This window comes from Neoarius graeffei, chromosome 24 (genome assembly GCF_027579695.1).
Source record: "Neoarius graeffei isolate fNeoGra1 chromosome 24, fNeoGra1.pri, whole genome shotgun sequence".
Taxonomy (NCBI): domain Eukaryota; kingdom Metazoa; phylum Chordata; class Actinopteri; order Siluriformes; family Ariidae; genus Neoarius; species Neoarius graeffei.
Window position 1 is genome coordinate 43,857,472 of NC_083592.1, and position 23,479 is coordinate 43,880,950.

The 23,479-nt window shown below is 40.7% G+C and overlaps 1 protein-coding gene across 1 annotated transcript; it reads right to left on the bottom strand.

The window, feature by feature from the left end:
* Positions 1–942: 942 nt before the first annotated feature.
* golph3a (golgi phosphoprotein 3a) lies at positions 943–23,019 on the bottom strand. Its single transcript, XM_060907278.1, has 4 exons — positions 22,568–23,019; positions 8,915–9,046; positions 6,354–6,468; positions 943–3,660 (listed from the first exon to the last, which is right to left on the bottom strand). The coding sequence occupies exons 1-4, from the start codon at positions 22,778–22,780 to the stop codon at positions 3,236–3,238; spliced, it is 885 nt and encodes a 294-aa protein (XP_060763261.1). The 5' UTR covers positions 22,781–23,019; the 3' UTR covers positions 943–3,235.
* Between the last annotated feature and the right edge of the window lie 460 nt (positions 23,020–23,479).

The window sequence follows — 23,479 nt, forward strand, 5'->3', positions numbered from 1 at the left end:
TTTTTTTTTTGGACAATTCAGAATCCACTACTTCCATAGTGCTTTTAAATATAAGGCTGTAAGCTTTGTGTTAGTTGTCTCTAATATTTATGTCCCAATATCTTGACCACATTTTAGGATGAAAATAATCATTTTAGATATGTTATTTTATATTGAAAAATTAGCTGTCTCGGAGAGGACTTTTTTTTGACACAATTCCATACTAATTTGATCAAAATAGTCTGAAAACTTACTGGCATTCAACATTAAAACTTAACTATGTTTCCAGTGATATGGAACCAAATATGTGTTTTATGGTATAAAGAATGATTTAAGTGCATCCCTTTTGGAGCTACCGGTGGTCAAAAAAGCACTTTTTCTAAATGACGTGAGTAATTTTGCTAAATATGACATATATTGCCATACATTCACCAAAAATAACGTTATCACCAAATTTTTTTTTGCATGGTAAATAGAACTAATCACAGGGCTACAGTAAACAACCAAGTTTATTTAGTCAAGCCTTTTGATATTGAAGTGTTAAATGTGATTTTTAGCTTGCGTACCCTGATTATAAAACAACCCATGACGTTCTGTAATAAAGAAAAACGATTAATCTTTGGCAATTCAATGTAAAAGTGTAGTAATAACAGGAACGGAACCCCACCTTGATTAATTTTCTCTCACAGCAACCCTGATGATGTTTTCTTCCACTAACTAATGTATGCACAGGACCAAACTGATTACAGCAGACAAGCATCCTACTGAAGAATTATTCATGTTCTTAGCAAAGACATCTGAATGACAGATCAAAACACCATACAGCTTGAGATGCTTACTATTAGAAAAGAAGAAAAGATGGGCAGCCATGGTGAGCTCATGAAGATGAAAGAAGGAGGGAAAAAAAAAAAAATCCCATGCACAAACATTCGCACACAAAAATGAATGACAGATGAGAGAGAGTTTGAGGCACTCCCGATACCTTCATTTATTTGGTAAATAGGAAAGTGTACACATATGGGTCCCTTCATAGTGGGCTCTAAAGTTACACGTTTTCAATTTTCTTTGCCCAAAAAGTCTGCGACGTACAGGTATAGAAGTAGCTAATTACAGCAAGGTAAGCATTAAATCAAGATGGATAACAAATGAAGCAGAAGCAAGCATGTAAAATTATTGCTTCCAAAAAACAAGTAAACAAACAAATTTGGCAGCAGAAAATGAGAACGTATGAAACACGAAATTCAACAGAAAAAAAAAAAATCAAAGGCATCCTCAGTTAACATTAAAAGCAAAGTAAAAAATGTTCAACTCAGGATAAAACGCAGTATTTCAGAATATAGACGCTTACTGGATTAGCTGACAAATAAAACTACAGATTTAGCTGGAATGTGTTGTTAAGCCTCTGTGCAATCTGCCTCGTGAAAACCAAACACGTACAACAGAATTAAATATAATGACCGTTACAAGGAACATAAAGCATAAACGTGAGTCTCGATCAAAATGGCCATTTATTTTATTATTCGTGAATCAGTTTGCAAGAGAGGAATACATAAAGATGAAAAGTAGCAAACGGTTTGATAGACCACCTTGCAACATTGACACTGGCATCAAACTTTTCATTGCATACTCTGTTTAAACCCCTCCTTTTGACCATAACATAAAAAAGTAAAATGTTAATGTCAGTGTGAATCAGTTGTTTTGTTGATTGAGTGGATAGCTGGGACTCCAGTCTAAAGGAAGCCAGTAATGTGTTAAAAATACTCTCCAGATGCAGGTAGATATCTGTTACCAAAATTAAATAAAGAATCCCTTCTTCACACAGCATATGCAAAGGATAAGGAGGAAGGAAAAAATAATAATAATAACAAAGCCTCAATCACGGACATTCCCGACACACACAAGATTTAATATTAGGGACAAATCTAGGATTTTAAAAGCAATTCGCTCAGTTGCTCATGAATGTCATGTCACGTTGAGGAATAGCTACAGTACGTATTGTAATGTGGAGGTTACGAGTCCTGTAACCAAGATTAGGCACATAAAAGTGGTGGTTTCATGTATGCTGTATAAGAAAACTGTAGATTCATGATGCTAAAGTGATGAAGCCAGCAAGAGGCAGTTAAAACAACAAAGAGTGAAGCGTGAGAGGTCCGAGAGGTAGCGCTCGAAGTGTTAATGAAATTTACGACACTGAAAAATATAGACCTTTTATGCTACTGATCAATATAAATTTCAGAAAGTCGAGTCCGGGGAACTTGTGATGAATCGTAAGGGATTTACATAATCAAATGGTTTAATTTTACCCCAGGAACATCCACACGCTAAACGTTAGCTGAGGAGGCTGCCTTTGAGTTCCATCACGTCTGACTGAAACCAGACGCGCCGACCGACTAACGCAGAGCTGCACCGCACCACGCGGCGACTCAATTATCAAACTTGGTTTCATTTTCAGAAGAGGGGAAAAAAAAAAAAAAAAAAAAAAACACTCCAAGAGCCATTACACTGATCTAACACTACAGGTCTGGAGCAAATCTGTGCCTCAAGGGGAGTATCTGGTGATTAATAATCTCGTGGTTTCACTGGCGCTCCACAATCTTTGAACCAAGACCACCAAGTCTGGTAGAGGATAGTAATTTGAAACCATCTGAGACAGATTTTTCCGTACATCCCAGACCCAAACCATCTGATTCTTTCATCATTCTTAGTGGGTTTAGGTATTTCTATCAAGATCTCGAGAAAAGGTTCAAACAGTAGCATAGCTCGAAAATGGAAGGAGATACTTTCTGTCCTATAATTTGTGTACTTGTGTTGTTAGGAAAATAAACCCATATTACCTTAAGGGCAGAGAATTAAAGAAAAGGGGAGGGGGAAGAGGGGGGAAAAAAAGTGCCCACTTGTCCAGGTATGCAAAGGGTATAAATTGCTCCTGTATGTTCAGACAGACAGTCCAGGAAGAGAATAACCCCGTCATGCACTGAACTGGACAAAAGAATGAAAGGAGGAGGGGAAAAAGCAGGCATGCTTTCCTCTGGCTGGATCAAGGCTGTGTGGAGAACGTAAAAGGGAAGCAAGTTTTCAGCAAGGAAAGGGGAATACGGTAGGGTAGGGTACGGTACGGGGCGTGTGTGAATAAGACAGGTCTGTCGAGAGTTATCGTTCGTTTCGGATGCAACCCTTTCTGCCTGTTTTTTGTTGGGTTTTTTTTTTTTTCAGTAACCAGTCAAATGTTTGTTTTTAGTGCTTTGTTGGTGTATCCTCATTTGGTGAAGGCAGCCACGACGGCCCAGAGCAGCTCGTTGGCGTTACTCTTCACGCTCTCACCCTCAGGCTCGAGGTCGAGCAGCTGCCGCACCCTCTTCATAGCCAGGTCGTACTGCTCGTCCAGAAGCGGCGCGAATGCGTTTTCCAGCACGTCGGACGAATGAGCCAGGAAGATGAGTGCCAGAAGACGCTTGTCCATGCGCTGTGGGTCGTTCACCCACTTGTCCAGCACGGCTTCTTGTACCTTCTTGATGAGGCGCTGCTTGATGTTGCTGTTGGTGAGCGGGTGCGTCGTCATGTCAAACAGCAGGAAGTTCTGCTTCTCTGTGGTGAGCACGCCCTTTTCCACCAGGTTCTTGGCGAGGCGTTCGCGCACGTTCCGTAGCTGGTAGTGGAGCTTCAACGGGTTCCATGTCTCGCCTTCGGGAGACAGAAGACTCATTAGTTGTGTATGAAATGAGACAATATTTAAAAAAAAAAAAAATTCTGCCGAGCTACACAGCACACTGCTACAACTACAATATCATCTGTTTGTTTAAACCGCGGATCACAGTAGTACAATAAATCAGTGAACAACTGGATGTTAAAGCTTTTTGGTTTAATGAGCAAAGCCACATGAACCGGTACGTAGCTAATAGCAAGTTAATTCATTTTTCTTAAACAAGTCCAGATTTATTAGTTCTGTCATTTTATGCATATTTTTTTCAATACAGCTGAATGATTACAGGTCATGACTGAAGATTCAGCACACTACAGAAGCAAACAAATTATCTTAGACAAGCTGAACATTAGACTATATCAGGGCTTTTCAAAGTGTGGGGCGCGCCCCCCCCGGGGGGCACCAGAGTTCTTCAGGGGGGGCGAAACGAGAGAGACAAAATGGATCGGTTTTTAGTACCTAAAGCTACAGTGAGTGAGGAGACAAAGTCTGGGCCAAGCAAAAAAACAGAGCCTCCAGGATGCTGCGATTTGCAGCTTCAGCGCAAATTCAACCAATCCCCGCGAATTCAGGGCGGTGTTGCAATTATATCCAATCACCGCAACTTTCCCGCAAATTTGACCAATCGTTGGCGTCGTCTTGAGGTGACGTCGACAAACTACCTTCCGCCTTACTTCCGTGTGTTCAAGAGAAGCAGCATGCGCGTCGTGTTGCCGGATTGGACGATTTCAAGTGCATTTTGGCGGGTTTTGAACATATTTTGGACTGGAAAACGTCAGCAGTATCTGGCAACACTGAAAGTGTGTTATGTTTACAGTGAAGGACTGTGTGGACTTTATTTTTTTTTACTTAATACAAGAAATTAATGGATGCCAACATTTTTGCCAAAATGGTATTTTATTTTCCATTGTTTAGGCAGCTTCAGCATCATACTGTGAGATTCTGTTCAAATTGTTTTTTTCTTCTATGAAGCCTGAGCCATTTATTTTATTAGTTTATAATTATTGTTTAATTTAGTCTTCAGGAGAGACTGCCTGCACACAGTACTAGTATTAATAGGGTTTTTTTCTTACATGAAAGCTGAGGCATTTATATTATATTTTAAGGTAACTTCATGTTGTGCTGTGAGGTTCTCTGCACTTTAACTTTTGAACCAACAGGTGCATTTGGATAAGTAAAGCCTATTTTTCTGCATTTTTGTAGTCCTGGTAATCTTTTATATTGGTGAAGTTGTTTATAGGACCATTTCTCTGTTTTTTTTAATCAATAGTTTTTCAGTAATAACTTAATATTTAACATATCACTCAATTTTAATCACAAAAAGAGAAAATCGCAACAATTTCTCGCAACTTTCACTTCCTCCCGCAATGTAATCGCAACAAAAACCTAAAAAACACCGCAACTTTCATCGCAATTTTTTTTGGAAAACCCCCCGCAACATCAGACATTTTAGCCCACAACAATCACAAAAAAGGCCCGCGGAATCCTGGGGGACTGGAAAAAGAAGGAAGTATGACCACGATTATTTAAAAGTTTGGATTTTCATGGACTGGATCTGAAGATGCTCCACTGCCACAGTGTGTTGTCTGCCAAGAGATGCTAGCTAACGATGCTATGGGATGTTTAAAATGTGCAAAACAAGATGTTTTAAAAAGCACAGATGTTTAAAATGTGAAAAAGAAAAAAAATAATGTGTACAACAACCATTTTTTTAAAAATACGAATGGAACATTAAGTATAGCAACAACAAAAATTGTAAGGGGGGGCGCTGTTGTTTATTTGCTCTCCGAGGGGGGGCTGACTCTCCCACACTTTGAAAACCCCTGGACTATATAATACATGGGGTTCTAAATAATACTTTTTATTTTTTCCACATTCACTGGATATCAGCAATCGCATGCTCTGATTGGCTACTCTACTACTAGGCTGGATATCAGCTCATATACCATGAGCAGAGAAAAACAAAATGGCGGCGTGTTGCTGAACAAGCCCAGGACGAAATAAAGACTACCAAAAACAAAACCCAAAAATTAGCAAATATTTAAAAGAACAGAAATAGCTAAAAGAATATAGTTTTTTGTTTGTCCCCCGAAAACCGATATCTCTCATTCCACACTCCAGCCCAGTCAGTGGCAGTAATGCACCTTTAATTTGGTTTGCCAACTGCCAAAAAAAAAAAACCCTAAAGAAGAAAACCCCCAAAACAAAAGCAACAAAATGTGGCATAAAAGTATTTGACGGTAAGAACTTAACTTTATTTTTCAAGAATTATAGCATTTTTCAGAAACTGATAATCATTTCTGCTGAGAATGTAAACAAACCGGTGAAATGACTATCAGATGTTTTGTATAAAAGTTATTTATTGAATTTGCAAAAAAAAAATGTCCCGTTTCTCAAAATCCAGTGAATGTGGATAGAATAAAAGAGTTATTCCACTCAATCTTGTCGTACATGGCTTATAGCCAACTCGGCGCTGGATGCCCCGTCAGCAATCGGCTCATGCACGACTCAATTTCGTGGAATAATTTTATTTGAATATATTAATTGAATATCAGGCCCAGATTTTTCAAAGCTGCATCATCTCAGCCTGTACTGAAACACAATACATATTTTAAATGTCATCTATAGGGCAAAACATCAGTGCTGGTAAAGAATAGCACGCTTCAGTCCTTACCACTAAGGAGCTCGATCCAGCTCTGTACAGTCTCTGGCGGCTGGGTCTCTTTAATGTGTTTCAGAGCTTCATCCAAGAGCACATCACCGGTTGGAGCATCAGATTTACAGATAACCTGTTAATAAAAGGGGACAGATTTTATACTAACCATTTCATCAACACAAAGATGTGCACTCAGGTTCCAGTACACTATTCCATCAACAAAAGCAGATATAAGGGTTGTTTTACAATCAGGGTACGCAAGCTAAAAATCACATTTAACACTTATTATCTTCAATATCAAAAGGCTTGACTAAATAAACTTGGTTGTTTATTGTAGCCCTGTGATAGCTCTATTTACCATGCAAAAAAAATTGTGATAACATTATTTTTGGTGAATGTATGGCAATGTGTGTCATATTTAGCAAAATTACTCACGTCATTTAGAAAAAGTGCTTTTTTGACCACAGGTAGCTCCAAAAGGGATGCACTTAAATCATTCTTTATACCATAAAACAAATATTTGGTTCCATATCACTGGAAACATAGTTAAGTTTTAATGTTGAACGCCAGTAAGTTTTCAGACTATTTTGATCAAATTAGTATGGAATTGTGTCAAAAAAAAGTCCTCTCCGAGACAGCTAATTTTTCAATATAAAATAACATATCTAAAATGATTATTTTCATCCTAAAATGTGGTCAAGATATTGGGACATAAATATTAGAGACAACTAACACAAAGCTTACAGCCTTATATTTAAAAGCACTATGGAAGTAGTGGATTCTGAATTGTCAAAAAAAAAAATCCTCTCTGAGAATCACTTCATTTGTTTGTCCCAGCCCTGCTTAAAGCTACACTTAATCTTGTTATAATACAAACTATTACACATGCCTATCTGTTCTTTAACTTGTCCTTCACTTAAAAACTGGTACAAGAACCAGTTTGAATCCATTTGAATTTTGGACCCCTGTGACACAAACTTTGTACCCTGATTGTAAAACAACCCATAACATTTTGCAGAAGGCAGATTCTACCATAACAGAGGCCAGTTAAGTCCCATCTCCTTAAATTGCTGAATTGATTATTTTGATCATTCTATTAAGTTTTTCTAGTAGCATTTGGGGTCTTGGACATTCACAGTAAATTTTAGGACAGTAGTCCTGGTAACGAATTAATAAAAGCCTGACATGACAGACATGCTAAATGACAATAGAAACACATCGGTTTCTATCATCAAAACCTGACAGACAAACTAACGTCTACCATCATATTCTGACAGACACTCTAGATGACGATAGCAACAAAACTGTTTCTTACATTATTAATCTGACAAATTTAGTAATAATATTAAATACCTCATCACTAGAACCAAATAATAAAATAAAATATTGAAATAAAAAAAGATAAAATTTATTTTCAAAATTGAAACATCAACAATAATTGTCAGAACAGTGACGATAGACACGACTGGGTCACTTTCGCGGGGAAATAACACATTGAAATGGCCTGTCGGCTGAAAGGGTCGCAAGTGGCTCTGATTTATCTCAACTTACGATAGTTTTCCTCCAGAAAAATTTAAATATGAATGCACAAATATATTCTCAATGTTTCTATCGTCAGGATAGCTGACTGAAAATCTTACCTTGATTTATTTGATGAAATCTAGCTGTCAGAACTCCAAGTCTTGCCTGGAAGTAAATGTCTGCTGTCACAAAAATCATGCGCAGTAGAATTTCCTCTTTGCGTCAGTCAACATGTGCGTGGTGAGGGCTTGAATTTTGCTATCGTCAGGTGCATTTGACTGACAGACTGACGATAGCATTTTTTAAAAATAACTGCGGGCTTCTCGTCGTGAACGAAATAGTTTTTTCGCTGTTAATCTATTTCAACTCTATCTGTTGACACCCAAAAATGATAAAGCCTGCTTCCACACGATAACCACCAAAGATCCATAATGGCCGAGTCTATCGTCAGGTCATCTGACAGAAATTCACTGACGATAGCAACAGGGATAATGAAAGTGATTTTTAAAATGGGAGTTATGTCTGTCAGATATGTCAAAAGAAATAGAACTTTATTCTTTAAAAATCTTTTATTGATATACTCAGTGTATTTTTAAATGACGTGCTGTTTTAGAAGACCAAATACCATATTTTCAATCTTGAAAATATTACCTCACTGAAAAAAGGACAAGAAAAATTTCTTATTTTGTGGGCAAGTGATTAATGGATCCGGTTACGGTAGAATCTGCCAGAAGCCTTAGTGAACTAGATCTTCTAATTAGAAGGCTGTAGTGCCTAAAACATCTTAGGAAAACTGAAAGAATATACTAAAGAGCGCCTCCTTGTGACAAAGCACGATATACTGCAACAATTTTCTTCTAAAAAAGATGGCCGAGGTAACTCGAGACATTTATTTTATTTTACAAACTGGATACAAAATGATTTAACCGTCATCATTTCCTATCATCTTGCGTGCATAACAGGCCTGACTCTTAAACGTGGAAAACTGACCCATGCATCTATATTGCCCGTTTATGAAACTACTTAGGATTGGGCGTGGAAGGAAGGATTAATCCTACCTTTCTGGCGAGAAGGCTTTTTCTCCTCATGCCACAGGCCTCCAGCTGCAGCCTCCCTCGTAGGGCGAGTTCAATGAGCATGCAGCCACGCAGCCCTGAAGATATACAGTCATTCCAGAAAGAAGTGTAGCCCTGTGAAGACAGACCGCGTTAAATCAACAGTGGTTGTAGTTTATAAACTATTTTTTCTCATGAAAGCATTTAGTAAGAGACTGAACTCCGCGAGTGTCACGAACTGCGACCCCTAGTTACTACATGGATTTGATTAACATTCAGTCAGTCATGTAATTAAGACGCTTAAAAATAAGAAATACCGAAACACAGTAAACATTCAATTCATGGATAAAATGATGTACTTTAGGCAGCTGGGCCATAGAAGGTTCACGCTGCACGCTGCATGCTGCACGCTACACGCGTGTAAAGAAAAGTGGACAAACGTAGCATGACTTGCTCTGGGCCATAGAACGGCGTTCACGTTGCACGCTGCACACTTCACGCGTGAAGCGAGAAATGAACATGCACACTTTTTTCTAGGCGTGAAGATGGAAATTCCAGTCAATGCATGCGGTCACCGCCGCGCCAGCCAATCAGAACGGGTCTAGGGAGATAACTCTATGCTTTCAGGGGAAAACTTCAGAAAAAATATAATTGAATGGTATAATTGAAAAATAGTTCTTCATCGGGATTGTCAAGCAGATTATAGAATGTTCGGTGAAATTCACCACGGGTTTCTCTCAGAAGGAAGTGTTCTCGGCTCCAAATTCTGTTCCTTTTTCTCTTCCTCTGTCTCAGTAAAAGCAGAATGAGGCAATCGTCGTCATCCGAAGAGTCCATATTGTTGGTTACTCGGTCAAAGTAGAACAGGCGCAACACGTGAACATCCAAGCATGAAGTTTAATGGCCCAGGGTCCGGTTCTTCACGTGAACGTGTAGCGTGCAGCATGCAGCGTGAACCTTCTATGGCCCAGCTGCCTTACACTATATGCCCAAAAGTTTGTGGATACCTGACCATGACCCCTTTACTGTCATTATAACCTCCAGTCTCCTGGGAAAGCGTTCCACTAGATTTCAGAGCATTGCTTTGGGGAGTTGCACATTCAGCCACATGAGCATTAATGAAATTAGGCACTGATGTTGAGCGAGGAGGCCTCCGGGTGATCGGCGCTCCATTTTCTCTCAAAAGGTCTTGAGGTCAGGGTTCTGTACAGGCCACACAAGTTCTTCCACTCCAACTTGGGCAAACATCTTTATTCATCTCAATTTGCACATAGAGGTATTGTCATGCTGGAACAGGTTTGGGGCTCTTGGCTCCAGTGAAGAGAAGCAGTCATATTACAGAACACAAAGACATCACAGGGCTTTTTCTAGAAAATTTTAGTATGAGGGCGCTCACCATGGCGAGGGAGCGAAGCGGCAGGGGGGATGGTGCCAGTTGTCCCCCCCGCCGTGCAAAGCCTTTGAAAAATGCTCCAATAGGACATTCTGAGGCTGTCTGAGAGGGAAATTGTAACAAATTGTCTGTCAACATTGAAAAAGAAAGAAGTAATCATCTTCTGCCCCGGACAGTCTTTGGCTTTCTTCCGTTTCGTGCCGCGGGATGACATCTTTAAATGCCCAAGTGTCAACAAAAACAACTCGCGAACTACTTCTGTCAAAAGCTCCCGCGCCGGTGGGTGAAAGATCATTCAGTCTCGAGAAATCTCGTTCTACAAGTCAGCTGACCTTGTATGTAACCCATGTCAAATCTCGCGAGAGCAGCCGCGACACGTAAACAACATGGCGCCTCAGTCTGGAAAATGCCAATTCGGATTGTTTTTGCACCGTCTGGCAGTGTATCTACTATGATTGGAATATTTTTGGAGCAATTATAACGTATTTGATGATCAGACACATTGTCACAGTGTTGCCGGGATGTTTTCACGGAGTCGGTAAGGGGGCACACGCCAAGAGTAAGAGGGCGCAGCGCCCCTGTTCCCCCGTTTAGACAAGAGCCTGCATCATATATGAATGATCTTTCAATATTGTGGTAACAGTTTGGAGAAGGAACACATACGGGTGCGATGGCCATATTCTGTACCACAGGCTGGGAGACTGAAATTATCTCATGACATGTTTCTAAAATCTCTTGTACCTTGCTAAAAAGTTTTTCATTTATCTTTAATGATTCCTCCCCCAGGATACTTCATCAAAGTGATTTTCAAGAACATCCTGTAAAAACTAATGTTACAAGATTGGGGAAATGAAAGCTTAAAAAGTGATAAGTTGATAAAAAAAAAAAGTAAAACATTTGAAATCATGTGCACTGAAAGACTTTAAAAATAATTTAGATTTAAATCTTAGAGCACTGTTTAAAGGTAGACTGCCTTTCAGATTTCAAGTGTAGGTCATAAAAAGACTCCCCCCGACACCCAGTTATTTTGTTTAGTGGACCGAAAGCTACTGAATTCAAAATCGCAGATTTCCAGTTTTATTTTATTTTTAAATAGAACAATTAATGAATTTAGGGCCGCATGGCTCTAAATTCTCCACCATTTTTTCCTGCTTCACCATGACCCAATTCAAGATACTATGTCATGCATTACATGGTGGGCTTTCACCCATTCACACAAGGCATTGTGGGATGCAGATTTGAAACCAGAGACAAAAATGGAGAGGATGCAAGTGTGAATGAAACGTGAAAGACCGACTACAGTAACAAAGCGAGAAGACGTTATGTTGTGAAGGAAAGGAAACGCAGGACCAAACTATTAACTATCGGCGGTCAGTGAGCACCTTGGTGTGATCAGCTGTTCGTTTAGTGACAGACTGATAAAACTAAGTGCACGGTCAAGGTAAACCTGCGCATGTGCACACGGACTGCCTTTGTCTGCTTGACTGCACGAAGCGAGCGATTTCATGCATATTATTTGCTTGGGAATCCCTTCAAATTAAATAACTTCCCAATCACAAAATGGCTTGATATTTTGCAAGATATTACACAAACATATCACAATGACCAAATTTCAGAGGGAACTAAATTTCACTGATTTTATGAAATTGAAAGGCCGTCTCGCTTTGATATCGTCACTTAAAATGTTCCATTCTTTGTCTTGATACGACAGCCTTGGGTGTCCCCCCCCCAATTCATTTTCGCTGACTGTGTGTATCCGCCTTTGGAACCTCAGCAAGTTAATTATCGTGATAGATTTTCCTTAGTCTTGAAAATGTATTGTATGGTGATAATTTCTCTTCATTTCCTATTCTTGCAGCACTTACAAGCAAACAACAGGTGAGCATTCATGGTATGTTTTATGACACCAACACTCAGATTTCAAGACTAAACAGGAATAAGTAATATTACTGCACAATTGCTAGCCTGGTCAAATAAATGCCATGATGCAGACTCAAGCCCACTTTACACGGGGACGGTCTGAAACAAAAACGCAAAAGTCCGTTTTCGTTCTCACTTTTTTCCGCGTCTACACGACCGTTTTCAAGGAGGAAATCTGCGTCTATACGGTGACGCATAAATGTGTGGAATTCAATTGGATGTGCATGCCAGGCGGCTAGGTGGTGCTGTGAAAGACCTCCGCTATGTCTGCACGCATGCGCAACGTCTTCCGTCTTGTCTGATCTGAAAACTTTGACTACTCTGGCTATGGTAAGTAAGAAAGTAAGTAAAAAAGTAAGAGCATGCTATACCCGCCTCTGTTCATTAACGGTATATGTGCAGATTCGGTATAGATGTTCGAAGGACTCCTGGACGTTTATTAAAGCTGCCAGAGCAGCTTGAAGGTCCGTTGGATCGATGTAATCAGACATGCTCTTACTTTTTTACTTACTTTTAAGCATGCACCGATACCGATACTGGCATCGGCCCCGATACTCCACTAACATACTCATACTCGTACTTGTCAAACAGTTGCCGATACCATGAACCGATACCAGTGCCGATCCCATGCGCCGATACCAATGTTCCCCGCAGCGCTTTTTGTTCCATTCGAGAGAGAAAAAAAAAAACCTGAAGCATTGTTGAGCTCAGGCTTGAGCATAATATGATAGGCTATACCATGCGCCGATAGTGTTCCGTGAAGCGCCTTTTGCCAGCGTCCGTTCGAGGAAAAAAAGCCTCTCCCAGGAAAAAAGTTGTAAATCTCAAGCATTGAGTGTAGGCTAATTTCGTCAGAAGACGAAAAAAATTGTTCGACAACAACCCATTTTTCCATGACGATGTGTTTGTGTAGTCATGAAACAGTGCCGTCACAACATCTTTCCCCAACACTGTCATTTTAAACATCTCTCCACACTCCACTCCCTTTCGCTGCCATACGCAGATAGGCCTACGCTAAGATCCCCAACGTTGTCCTTTTTTAATGTTGGCTATTCACCTAGGTAAGGGTTTTGTAGGACAGGCTACTCACTAACAAACAAATGAAAATCGGATTTTTGTATAGGTGAATCCAACCGGCAGAGTTTTTAAGTACGAGTCCAACCGGGAGAGTTTAAGAGTGAGAGAGAGAGCTTTAAGAAATGGCTGATTGAGTTTTCCAACTTGTTTCAGTTGAGGGCAACGCTAAGACCAAGGAAATTGACGTCCCATCTACAGGTATGGAGCTCCACGAGCACGGGACGTGATGTTGCGAATGGACAGCAACAGCGTCTGCCTAACAAGTTCTGCGACTGAACAAGAGCGTGCTCGAGGCATTCAACTCCCCTGCAGCACACAGCAGGATGTGCGCACATGCACATTGGGGGGGGCATATTTTAGTCTGCATTACTGGCGATGGAAATTAAATAATACATCGTCGCCGGCCGCCACTGTAATATCTTGTGCGCTCTCTGTGATATTGCGATGGTCACTGCTCCTCCCTTTCACGCCCTTGTCTTGTTGCTAAATGTAATTGGAGTAGTTTAAGCGCACCACCAGAACAACCCTTAAGTCAACCAAGACCGCAATGTTGCGGAAGGCCGATGATCGAGGGGGTAAGTGACCAGCGGAGTGAAATGATCACGCTGCATGTGGTAACTCACTGCTCTCTCCTCCCTTCATCAACAATCGGTCTTACATGTTGCAAGAGTGCAAGTCTTTCTTGACTTCGAAAGTTGGACATTGTAATCTAATCCAAATAAATAGCAGCCTTTTTCAGAAATTGCAGCAGCTAAATATTTAATTCTTTGTGTAGGCTATTTGCAATGAGTGTAGTTTTCTGGGAGTGAATGTTGCGCGACAATCGAGAGAGGTTGCACACGGAAGCGCAGATAGCCTTGTAGTCCACGTTACACTGCCAGCAGACAGCACCTCTTCATTCAACGGTAGCGCTTCTTTTGCAACATTATGTAGGCCTAGTAGGCCTAGCGCAGCAGTGCTTAGGTTTTGCAACATTATTGTAACAATGTTGCAAAAGATAAGTGCTACCGTGAAGAGGCGCTGTCTGGCTGTGTGACGTGGACTCAAGGCTACTCTGCGCTTCTGGAGCAGCGGAGATTGTCAATGTGAACCCGTGTGCATGATCACTCCAGTTAGAAAACAACATTCACAGGAAATAGATAAAAGTAGGCCTATTAAATATTCAAATGCTGCAATATTTGAAAAATTATATTTTAACATCAACAGTATCGGTAGTACTCGGTATCGGCAAATACTGAAATGATAGTACTCATACTCGTATCGGTTTTCACAAATGTGGCATCGGTGCATCTCTACTTACTTTTTTACTTCCCGGGCTGGCATGTACAGTATATGACATATGTATGACGTAAACGCGTACCCGACGTGAGCAGATCCGAGCAGAGTTTCGCGTATTGGGTAGTTTAGACGGATATGCAACGGGGGCTGTTTTTAAACTTATCCACTCTGGAAGGCGTTTTCAAATTTTTTCCGTTTTTCAGCCTCGGAAACGCCGTCCCCGTGTAGACGAAAGGCACTTCCGATAAAATATTTAGTCGTTTTTACCCGACAGCGTCCTCGTGTAAACGGGCCCTCAAATCCTATATAATCAGAGTTCACTAATACACCGCTGATTTAAGATAACCAGCATGGGCAAGAACCTGGGTTTTAAAAGTTACCAATCCTTGGGCTAACAGGGAAGACCTGTTCCTCGTCATGAAGCCAGGCTGGCAGTCTCTTTGTGCCTTGTATCAATCTTCCGCCCTCCTACGACTCTACATGTCTGTATTCCAAACATTTTTTTTTTTTTTTACATTATGCTGTATAAGATTTCTAAGTACTGAGCTTCTTTTCTAAATCTAGTCTGTGCAGCCAACATTTTCTGGTCCATGTCAAGTATTAACATAAATATGACTTGTACAGAAGGTAACAAATCATACAGACAAGGCCATGGTCCATATCCTCTTCTCAAAGATCTTCCAGCAAATCGTCTTTGTGACCTTGACAAAAAAGTTGTTCGATAACATTCTCGTTATGAGCTGTAAAAGAATAAGTATAGTATAATATATAGTAAGCAGCAGAGAATTTATTAGTTTGCCATGAATAACTAGGTCTTCTCATTACAATGGCGCATCACGTGAGCCACTTTATACAAGTCTGAAAGCAGCCTTGTCCAGAGGCAGATTTAAATCTGACATTTGGATCATTAAAACATGCATCACTTCATAATTTAAGTTGTAAACTGATGTGGTATAAACCGGTCCGACCTTAAGCCATAGTCAGATGTACAATTAAATTTGTCCTTTTATTCTATATTAATTCATTCTCATTTAAAATAAATACATTTACTCTGTCTTTATTTGGGACCTGCATCATGACCGAGGTCAGAAGAAACACATACAGGAAGTTACTCATGTCACTTCTAGTTTCTCTCTTATGGGTGTGGAGCGAACGCTCCTGTTGTCGCCTGTGGCTTTGTGCCATCTGTCCAGCTCTGATAAGGATGAATCGTGACCAAAATGTAGCTGACAGCCCATGATGTTAAAACGCCTTGTAATATTATAATAAGCTGAAAGGGTGTATTTGTATTAGCTACAAACACTCTCCAAAGACACCAGAAAGCTTTGAAGAAAATGGCAAGGCTTTTTTTTTGGTAATGTCTATATACACCTTCAGTGAGGGGTTGAATATCACAGGAAACGTTTTATATTTTTATTCCCTTTTTCAAGTCAACCCATAGGAACTCAAGTTATGAAGGGGGAATAAGAAAACGTTTTACCACACAGGGCTGGGCAATCACATAAGTAATTTCTTTCAGGTTTAAGGGCTGATTTTTGCACCCGAGTCAAAGTTAAAGAAACCAGACAGTTAACTGTGGCTTCAAAGTATTCTGTAAAAATTGCATTATGCTTTATAGTGCCTGCTACGGTGGTTACCTGCTTACCTTTCGTTTTGCTTGGCTAAAAAAGTTGGTTACATCGGTCAAATATGATGGAGCGGGGAAGAGACGGACAAGGGAAAAGAGAAAGAAAAGGGACCTTACCGAGAAAAATTAATTGCAATGCCAGGCAACAGTATTTGGACCAAACTAAACACAATAAACAAAGATCCATATCTTTGGCAGCCCAAGACTCAATTACAGATCCTGATGCATGACCTCAACTCATGTACTCAGACAGCGTAAACTCATTTTTGGACTGAGTGGATACACTTTTTGCGAGTATTTAAAAAGTTACAAAATCCCGGAAAGCTTGAACAGTTTTTCAGCAGCTGGGCACAAGATCTGCTAATTCACAAGGTGGCAAACTGCGAGAGCACAGTCATACCTGCAAAGGTAAAGTGGCCCAATTATTAAACCAAACAAAATACAAAAACATTCAACGATATGATTAGTTTTACTGAAATCATAGGCAGTGGGTTTAATCAGTTGCATTATTAATAAGAAAAGGTCACACATCTGCCGTGCCGCAGCAGTCTTGTACACCACTGATGCACAAATTCAGATTGTGCTTCTTCCGCACGTACGGAAGGCAAAAAAAAAAATATGCATTCCATTGCCCGGCTTTCTCCCTGAACAATGGTGTGGCCTCCAACTCACTAAACAGAAAGGCAGTGGGACCCTCTAAACAGGGTGTGCAAACAAAGTGATCCAAAATTCAACAACACAATGCGATATCAACATTACATTCCCCATCTATGCATAGAATTAAATCGAACATTTATATTTCTATTGAGGAAAATTATATTGTAATACTTATCCTTATTTTAAAATCACCCAGCCTTTTTACCACACATACCAGACGAGGAATCATTTTAGCCAGTCGTTTGGATTTAGCGCTTTACCGTGTCATTCTGACTGTTGCTCTAACCCTGACGTGTGTGTGTGCACAAAAAAAAAAAAAATATGCTCACTTGTCATTTTATTGCTTGCTAGTGTCAACATTCCTTGAACAGGATCACTGATAAAATACTGAAATTTCATCTGCCAGTTGCACCAGCTGTTGATGGGGATTTATTTGAAGTTAAACTAAAGTGACAGTTCTATCAGTCTTAAATCACAGCAAGTTTAGTGAACAGGGCATGAACACTAACCCTTATACAAGGCCAAGACAACAGACAGTTAACAACCATCAGTGTATTAAAATACCATGTGCAAATTTCAACCTGCTTTACATTTCAGAACAGAGGCTTATTAAAAAGAGGCCTGATATACCTCTATGATCACGTATTAATAAAAAGTAGAAAACGGTGTTGCATCAATGTTTTAAAAAAAAAAAAAAGGCATGGTTATTCAACTTGTGTACTCCTGATTGCTCCATACTCTTTTTAAAAAAAAAAAAACAGATCAAAACTCCCAGCAGGTGACTGGCCACTTGCCTGGCCACTGTTGATTTAATTGTGCAATCGCACCTGAAAAAGAGATCAAATTATTGCTTTAATCCGTCAAGCCTAGACAAAATACTTGGGTTGTTTTTTTCTACAAAACCACCACAAAAATCGAGAGAACCTGTTCACGCTGATGCTTCAGAAGTAATTCGATGTCTCTAAAGCAAATGCCTATAATTTATAAATTAACATAACATTTTTAGAGGTCAATTTTTTTTGTAACCGGTTAAATTCGTTAACTTACCCGAATGAAGAATTACTAAACAACTCCTTAAAAGCACACAGCCTTAAAGTCAATATTTACTCTGCAGATGAAAAGAAGTTTGTGTCTTGGTTTGTCTAGTTTACCAAAGTGCTTTATGCAAAATCTGAAGCACAGTCACTGTACGTGTGCACTTTTTTTTTTTAAAAGTATAAATCAGTGGTTCACAAAGTAGGGTGTGTGAAGCACAGTAAAGGTGCAATTAATTTGGTTACAGTGGTTGAATTCACTTCTTAAAAGTTAGTATTACTGCTGAGTTGTTGTTAATAATAATAATAATAATAATAATAATAATAATAATAATAATGACTGAATTTAATCCAAATCTCAATAACTCAATAAGCAAACCTACACCGATCAGCCCTAACATTAAAACAACCAGCTGCCTAATATCGTGTAGGTCCACCTTATGCAGCCAAAACAGCTGTGATCCACTGAACCGTGGACTCCACAAGACCTCAAAGTGTGCCGTGGTATCCAACACCAAGACCTGTGCACCAGATCCTGCAAACTGGGGTCTCCATGGATCAGACTTGTTTGTCCAGTATGTCCCACAGACACTTGAGCAGATTCTGGAGACCAAATCAACACCGTGAACTCCATCATGTTCCTCAAACCATTCCTGAACAATTTTTGCAGCGTGTCAGGGAGCATTATCCTGCTGACAGAGGCCACTGCCATGAAGGGGTGTACTTAGCCTGCAACAACGTTTAAAGTGCATATCATGGGTAAATTCAGGAGCAAGAGCAATGTAATTCTCCTAAAACTTTGGTCAAATTATCTGTAACATTCTGCATTCTCTGCTATTTTTTTTACCTTGCGCAACACCAAAAAAATTCAGTTGAAATCAAGCCATTTGAGGCGAATTGGTCCGCCTCTGAAAAAACTTGCCATTTGGATTTCCCGGCAAACATAGATTTGCACGACATCACATGTGGGACGCCTCCTTCTGAATCCTACGTCAGCGTTGGTTTGTTTATGAGAAAACGACCTGGTGGTTTTCTGCAAATTTCTTCAACGTTATCGCGTAATTATTAAAATGGTTAACAGATGTATCGTAGGAGGCTGTAGCAACACCAATCTTGATGGGATTAGTACTCATCGTTTCCCAAAAGACCGGACAAAGAGAGAAATGGGAGCGCTTGGTCTACACAGGCTGTGCACTGAAACCGTGTAAAGCTCGCGCAGCCTGCTGGCGCTTCCGCAGATAACGTCACGAATCTGGCTCCAGACTCCTTTGGGATTTTTCCAGACACGTTTTGTTATTTTATTTTTTTCTGCTGTAGACAGATGGCCTTGTGCAAAATGACCAGTGTGTGAAATATCTTGAAAATCAGAAATGGCCAACAGGGCTCTTAACTTTTCAATGTTCAAGGCCAGCATTAAAAGTTGATGGCCAGTGTGAATGTATGACCCTCGGATGCCTGATGCACATCTAGTGTGTGTTTTTTGAAGTTCTGTGAGCCCAACACAAGAGGAGCATTCGCAAACTTGTGATATTTGTCAGTTTTCAGTCCGGGTTTTCTAACAGCGTACAGACCATAAATTGAACGGTAAGGTCGGCGAAACATCCGTTTTTGTGTATTTGAGTACAACCACCAATTGTATGTCTGCAGCCAACCTGGTTTAAATGTCCTCTCCCGTTTTTCTCTCATATCCCTTCTTAGTAGCTTTGATTTCTTCTTCTGCTTCAATTTTTTCTCAGGCAAACCCAGAAACTTCCACATGATTGTCACGAAAAAGAGCACTCCTGTAGAATCTCGCGCCTATTTATCATCTGGGCCTATTTAACCTAAAAAGTTAGTTTTTTGTTAGTTTAGTTAGTTAGTTTTGTTTAATATATAAATATATAACAATTATATATAAATACATAATTATATAAATCATTATAAAGTAATATCCTATTACCGCTTGTTTACGTAGGCTATGGTGCAGGGACGTGCTAGTGAACATAACATGTGGTTACACAAATACAGTATGCTACTAATAGTAAATTTTGACTTCATTTTTTAGCCTACACTATACTTTTAATGTAAAATTTGTCATGTTGTTCAAACAAATAGCCACTATTAACGACTTCAGTCGGGAAATATTGCACCTTATCAAACGGCAGTGAAGCGCAGACTTCGATAGAAGTCAAATAACTTTAATCTGGTAAATAGGCCTACTTTCAGACACAAAATGGTCCACTCTAAGCCATAATGTCAAACCAAATGGAAGAATGAAGGTGATTCTGATAAATGTAAAGACAGTAAAAAAAACAATATTAAATCATGATTTTAAAAGCTGGCGCAATAATTCAAACACTAATAAATTGGAAAAATTAGCGCGTTCAAGTGCGCACTAAAGGCCGAAACGCATCTTCAATTGATATGGTGTAAATAAACAATGAGTAATAGCTTAAGTGTAGTTTCTTCTCATAGTTTGAATACTAGTCTTTCATTGTTAGAGCAGATTAATATCTTACCGTGATCAGTGAGTGCTCGGGGAGGTTCATTTCCACCTGCACTTTGCGCAGCTCATTTCTCCGAAGCCAGCTGTGCGCAAACGCAGTGTTGACTGCTCGGCAAACTCCAAACGCTCGGTCTGTACTGGCCCTCTGTTGCGCAAGCGAGTTGGTTATGGCCAGGTTCAAATTGTGCCCAAAACAACTTAACCACGGCCATTTCAATTGCCTGATGGCTGTGACAATATTCGCCCCGTTGTTATACAGGCGATCTTTTTCTCCTCTATTTTCCATTCGGCAAGTGTCTCGTGCAATGCGTCTTCTAAATTGTCCGCTGAATGTGTCTCTGGCATGAAACTCGTCTGCAGGCATTTGGACTGCATTGCCCACTCTCGGTCCACATAATGTACGGTAGCTGACATATAGGGCATCATGTTGCAGCTGGACCACATATCCGTTATCAAGGCCAAATATTCCACATCACCTAGCGCTTTTTTTTCCTTTACGTGCCAAAGCCTTGGATGAGTATCTAATACTTTTAATAATAATAATAATAAATTTAATAATGTGGTATTAAAATCCCCCCCGCCCATGATATGATCGTCCATCACGATGTTTGCACTGTAAACATCGTCAATGCCAATTAAGGGGACATCGCACAGCCCTATCGTGTTAGGGACAGGGTAATACAAGCATGAAACCGTCAAAATGTACGTTCACGGGCGGGCCAATGTTTGTGGCATGACGGACTTGCTACTTTTTATAGTTTATGGCCCAACGAAAAAGTTGACAGCGTCGGGCTACTGGGCACGCAGTAATTTCGCACACTGAAAATTATTACCCTTCTGGATGAGTGTGTAAAGGGACATACTTTCATATTAAAAAAAGCCGAAATTGGTCCAGAATACGCACTTTAAGTAGGTGATACGTGCCAAAGTAACATCCACATGAACGCCACATTTCCTAACAGAACACCACACAGAGAGATGCTCGGAGTTGGACTCAGTCTTATAGCCATCACAACCTGGCCTTTGTCCAAATATTCTTGTCCATTTTTCCTGCTTCGAACATGAACTTCAAGAACTGACTGTTCACCTGATGTCTAATAAATCCTACCTCTTGACACATGTCAATCAAAAATGTTATTCACTTCACTTGTCAGGGCGGCACGGTGGTGTAGTGGTTAGCGCTGTCGCCTAACAGCAAGAAGGTCCTGGGTTCGAGCCCCGGGGCCGGCGAGGGCCTTTCTGTGTGGAGTTTGCATGTTCTCCCCGTGTCCGCGTGGGTTTCCTCCGGGTGCTCCGGTTTCCCCCACAGTCCAAAGACATGCAGGTTAGGTTAACTGGTGACTCTAAATTGACCGTAGGTGTGAGTGTGAATGGTTGTCTGTGTCTATGTGTCAGCCCTGTGATGACCTGGCGACTTGTCCAGGGTGTACCCCGCCTTTCGCCCGTAGTCAGCTGGGATAGGCTCCAGCTTGCCTGCGACCCTGTAGAAGGATAAAGCAGCTACAGATAATGAGATGAGATGAGACTTCACTTGTCAGTGGTTTTAATATTTGGTGCATAATATATCAGTTTGGACCTATAGTGCTCTGTGGATTAAGTTTTCAGAAATATGGCAGCAATAAATATCCAGGAAAAAAAAAAATAACTACACAAGATATTTGAACAGTTGGATTATTCTAAAAAGGTACCTGACATCCAGGTAAACAAAATGGGGGGAAAAAAAAAGTCCAATGATTTGGAAATCCTAACACTGAGGTAAATTCAGTCCACAAAGTAACTCCAAAGAAATGTATTTTTTTTCTTGTGGTGTGTGAGAACAGCTGACTGCTCTGCTAATCCAAGCTAATGTCAGCTAGCTACAGTAGGTGGCTCATCTTTCAGCAAACAAGCGCCATAAAAGTTTCCCAAACACATGACTATTACTTTAGATAAAACTAATAAGTCGTGAATTTGATATTAAAACGTCGTTAATAACATTACAGCTCACAATTGTTGCATTCATGACGTATTTCTCCCAAACATTAGCTAGCAAACATCGGCTAACTAGTTAGCAGCCTGTATCCATATAAACCTCGTCCAAACACAAGATTAGCATTTGCATAGCTAGTAGTTATTGCTAGTTAGTTATGTTAGAATTGTCAGCTCAGCAGGCGAAAAAGTCGAGCTAACCAACCAACCAACCAACCTCGCGGTCTTTCAAGCCCAGCAGCAGGACTTCTTCCATAAGGGTCAGCCGGGTTTCTTTGGAGTCGCCGCCGTCGTCGTCTTCCTGCTCGTCTCGGCGGTGCTCGTCGTCCTCTCCGCCCGCGCTCTTGTCTCTATCGGCGGCAGCGGCGCTGCGCGAGGCCTCGGTGCGCCTCTGGACGAGGCCGGAGCTCCGCTGAGTCAACGAGCTCATGCTAACGTGTTAGCCGCACACAGGAAAGAAGGAAAAACACATACAAACACACCAGGCTCCCAGACAAACCCGGGTCTGAGGTCGAGTCTCTTGGGTTAAGTCTGATGCATAAAGCTTCCCCGAACCCTTCTTAAACCCAACACGCAAAACGAAGCAGCGGCTTTGGATGGAGACCGTAGCGCTGAATTGTTTCCCGAGCTGGTCTCTCTGCTCTCTCAGAGGAGAGCTAACATGGCGGCCGTCGATGACGTCAGCAGTGGATGTGGCAACGCGCCTCAGGTAGCACTGGAGCAGGAGGTTCACTCACAGCTGGGAGCACTGGTTTACATTCCCACCATAAATCTCTCATCTCATCTCATCTCATCTCATCTCATTATCTCTAGTCGGGGGAGGAATGAAAGTGCTAATTAAGAGGGCAGTGATGAAGCAGTGGCAGATGAAATGGGACAGGGAGAGTAAGGGAAGGCACTTGTACAATATCCAAAGGGAGGTGGGGAAAGGAGTTAAGGTGAGTGGTAGCAGGAGAGATGAGGTGGTGATAACTAGATTACGGATAGGCCACTCATTACTGAACAGCACTCAGTTCAGATTTGAAAGAGTGGCATCAGGGCAGTGTGAAGGCTGTACCTTGGAGGAGGAAACAGTCTTGTTTGAATGCCTAGCATATGAGCAGGAAAGGAAACATTGGAAAGATGAGCT

What these genes read in the sequence shown, in the direction of transcription:
- golph3a (XM_060907278.1), bottom strand. Translation starts at nt 22,780, where the DNA reads ATGAGCTCGTTGACTCAGCGGAGCTCCGGCCTCGTCCAGAGGCGCACC. An exon ending in TGGGCTTGAAAGACCGCGAG is followed by an intron (nt 9,047 to 22,567) that starts GTTGGTTGGTTG and finishes CTGTCTTCACAG; the next exon opens with GGCTACACTTCTTTCTGGAA. An exon ending in CTGGATCGAGCTCCTTAGTG is followed by an intron (nt 3,661 to 6,353) that starts GTAAGGACTGAA and finishes TGTCTCCCGAAG; the next exon opens with GCGAGACATGGAACCCGTTG.